The 3,714-nt window shown below is 44.2% G+C and overlaps 1 protein-coding gene across 1 annotated transcript in view; it reads right to left on the bottom strand.

Annotated features, from left to right (window-relative positions):
- Positions 1-2,557: 2,557 nt before the first annotated feature.
- Positions 2,558-3,714, bottom strand: part of LOC119361341 — a 4,834-nt gene continuing 3,677 nt past the window's right edge. Inside the window, exons 3-5 of the mRNA XM_037626597.1 lie at positions 3,010-3,053; positions 2,889-2,920; positions 2,558-2,802 (exon numbers count right to left, since the gene is read on the bottom strand). Coding sequence (XP_037482494.1) covers positions 2,649-2,802; positions 2,889-2,920; positions 3,010-3,053 — 230 coding nt within the window. The 3' untranslated portion in view covers positions 2,558-2,648. The remainder of the gene's footprint in view (positions 2,803-2,888; positions 2,921-3,009; positions 3,054-3,714) is intronic.

The raw sequence follows: 3,714 nt of genomic DNA, 5'->3' as shown, positions 1-3,714 counted from the left end.
TCTCTCCTCTCTCAAAGTGCATAGGGAAACCTATTAAGCTCGGGGCTCTTACATGCTACCCGTGGTCACAAAAGAAGGTGCATACCACGAGGGAAACCTGGCCTGCGACTCCAACTAGATCACTTCCAATGGCGATGGCGCTAAACCTAAGCATATTTTGGGCCAGGTTTCATGCCAGTCTTTAAAAGGCTTGAATCCCAAACTAAAAGCCTCAGCCCGTCCCGAAGCTCGAAAATGTCCCTTTCCTCATGCATGAGCCCAAAAGGCCAGCTCAAATATTGCTTTCTAATATGCACACATGCAAGCCCGACCCGAAGTATGGCTCAAAAAACTGTAATATAGAAGCCCAAAATCGTTAATTAAGGAGTACTACTTGCGGAGATCAATCCAACTTCCCAAGGTTGCGACAAGTGGCGCGCTGTATGTGCGTCACTTGTCGCAACCTGAGAGTTTTCTTTTTTTTTCGTAGATCCATTTATTCAAAATGTTTTATCTCTTAAACCGTGCGTCCAAATCTCGAAACGCTTTCGTCATTGGATTCCTCGCGTCGAGATCTTCAAAACTAGATCCCATGTTGATAGGTTTTGACGAACTTTTTTTTCACGAAAAAACCGGGCGAAAAAAACCGACGAAAAAACCGAACCGGAAACACGGGTTTTTTTCCTTTCCGAAAGAGGCACGCCCATGCCTCTGACGAAATCACAACCGTGCCTCTCGCGAAAGAAAAAAAACACGTTTTTTTTCCTTTTCCGAAAGAGGCACGCCCGTGCCTCTCGCGAAAGCACAACCGTGCCTCTGGCGGAAGCAAAACCGTGCCTCTGGCGGAAGAAAAAAAAACAAAAAACGCGTTTTTTCCCATTCCGAAAGAGGCACGCCCGTGCCTCTCGCGAAATCACAACCGTGCCTCTCGCGGAAGCAAAACCGTGCCTCTCGCGAAAAAAAAAATTCCTTTCCGAAAGAGGCACACCCGTGCCTCTTGCGAAAGCACAACCGTGCCTCTCGCGGAAGCAAAACCGTGCTCTCGCGAAAGAACAAAAAAACAGAAAACACGTTTTTTTTCATTTCCAAGAGGCACGGCCGTGCCTCTCGCGAAAGCACAACCGTGCCTCTCGCGAAAACAAAATTGTGACTCTCGCGAAAAAAAATGCATTTTTTTGTGCAAAAAATTATTTTTTTCGAAAAAAAAAATTGGTCGAAAAGCTAGGAAGACCGGTAGAAAACCAAAACGTCAAAAAAAACCCGGAAAAAACCGTTTAAAAAGCCAAAAATGCGTGCGTAAAAATAAAAAAACAAAATCCAGAGGGAGCGCCCAGAGCGCGACACGTGGCGAATGGCTATGAGCGCGCCAAGTGGCGTTGATCGTTGCGAGGCTCCCGAAGGAGCGCTCGTTAATTAGTTGCTCCCATAGAAGCCTAAGCCCGATCTGAACACTCTTTTGGGATGCAAAACAAAGCCTAGGCCCGAGTTGACAGGCAAGCCCGACTCAAGCCATCCTTATTTTTTGGGTTGGCCTCGGGTCGGGCTGCCCATGATCAGGGTGGGAGACGAGGTTTCTTCCGTCGTTGTAGATAGTAACGTTAAGTTTTCCCGGTTTTCTGCGCAAAAAAAAAAGTTTAGGTCTAGGCTAGGGTTTCCCATGTGGTGTCGGACTTCATGAAATGTCCGAGATGGAATCTCATTTCTTTCCTTCCTTTCCCTCTCCTCCAGCATATTAAAGAGTCTCCCCAAGATCCTCGATCCTCGATCCCTCTCCCCTCCTCCCTCGACATCATTGGCTGAATGAGTGGTATGAGAGGAAGTCGCGTCATCGTTGTTGGTAGTAGGCTTATGTTTGAGTCTAGGTTAGGGTTTCCCATGTGACGTATGGCTTCATGTCATGTAGGTATGTACTCTGATGCTAGTGGCCTCAACATGCGGCTTGGTTCTTCTTCTAGTCACCCATGGAGGACGATGGCTAGGAAGGTCGATCTAGTGAAAACACCTCCAATAAGCCGGGCAGACCACCGGACCAGGCAAATTCGGCGTCATCTCCAACTCTCTTCAATTCCATGGGCAAAAGGAAAGAGAGCAGTGGATCTATGCTCAACCCTCTTAGATCCATTCCTTTATGGGGTTAGTAAGCGGGCTTGGTGGCTCTTCATCCTCCTTTCGGCCATGCATCAATGTCGGCCACCGAAACTGAAGATCGGCTCAACATAAGTTTTTGATGTACCTTCTTCAACCTACCTGTTGTTGGCAAGGTGTTGATTGGAGGCGGCGATCAATGTCCGGTGAAGTCGTTTGCATCAGGACGAGATTGCATTATTAGTGGCATTTTTGTGGTCCTGGTTGCAAAGAGGAAGGACCTATTTGTAATTTATAACTTTTAGGGTCCTTTCTATAGTATTATCTCAACGGTACTATTGGGTCCTCCCCATTATTAAAAGAACCGACATGACAGATGTGGTTAATTTTGTGGAGCGCAACATGCTTATGTATAACATAGCAAGCTATAGACGAATAATAGTCCATTTAACCAGTAGAATAAAAAAAATACATGACAAGATCTAACCGACACCAACAAAAAAATAAGGAGAGTTTTTTTTTTTTGAGAATCCAAAAAAAGGAGAGTTTGTTGTCAGTCGTGTTAACAGTTAATATTACTAACACTACTCGTCTTTCAGATTCCAATTCTTTATCACCCTCGTCAGGCCCCCTTTGGTTTTTAGTATCTTGTAAATTCCTAGCATTTCGGGTCTCGGATCCTCCTCGTCGATAATTTCAAAGGTGACAGCTACTAAGTACACGTCCAGAGCAATGGACCTGAGATGAACAGATAATTATTTAGAGAAGATTATTTGTGTGGTATGGAACAACATAGAAATAATAGCTTTACACCAAATACTAACCAGATCAACTCGGTGACGAGGCGGTAAGCATCCTACCATAAGCCACAACAAGCCATTAGTAAACAATATCTTCATGATTGAGTTGAAGTTTAGGTACCCTTGCTCTTTAACAAAGACTTACCCAGAAAGCGTTGTTACCCTTGAATGACAAAATAAGTAAGAGAACTGCATTTGAAATTAAAGGTATATGTTAATTCTTCCATTATTCATAAAGGTGTATAATTTTTTTGCAGGTATATTCATAATCAATCATGACAGTAGAAAGAATATTAGACTAATAAAATTTACAACCAAGTCTATGGATCGCCTAGCGACAACTATAATCACTTGAGCGAGCCGAAGGCGCGCCGCTGTCATCGTCCACTCCCCCGCCCCCCACCGGAGCCAGGCAAAACTTGTTGTAGTAGACACGCAGAAAGACATGCATATATTTGGAGGCAGCTAAAGGTGTATAATCGCCAAAAAAAAAAAAGCTAAAGGTGTATAATCGCCACTGGAGAAATATATACTTTTGCATACCTAAAATAAGCATATTTTTTTCTAAGAGGCAGGTGCCTTCAACATCTCGAATGTTTTCTATAAAATCGCTCATTCATAAGTTTTAAAATGAGTTATGAAAAGACAACTCTTCCGTTCCAATCTCAAGGCACCAACAAATCTTTTAGTAGGGTCCACAGCAGTAGCGGAGCTTCATGATGGCCAATCTGGGGCAGTTCCCGCCAAACCATACGAAAATACGTGTACATCCCTTAGTATTAGGCATGTTTTTCCACTAAAAATCACCCCAAAGTGGTTATGTTCGGCCCTCCATCCACCCACCCACCCC

The sequence above is a fragment of the Triticum dicoccoides genome, chromosome 2B, assembly GCF_002162155.2.
Source record: "Triticum dicoccoides isolate Atlit2015 ecotype Zavitan chromosome 2B, WEW_v2.0, whole genome shotgun sequence".
Lineage (NCBI taxonomy): Eukaryota > Viridiplantae > Streptophyta > Magnoliopsida > Poales > Poaceae > Triticum > Triticum dicoccoides.
This window is presented reverse-complemented; position numbering and strand designations above follow the sequence as displayed.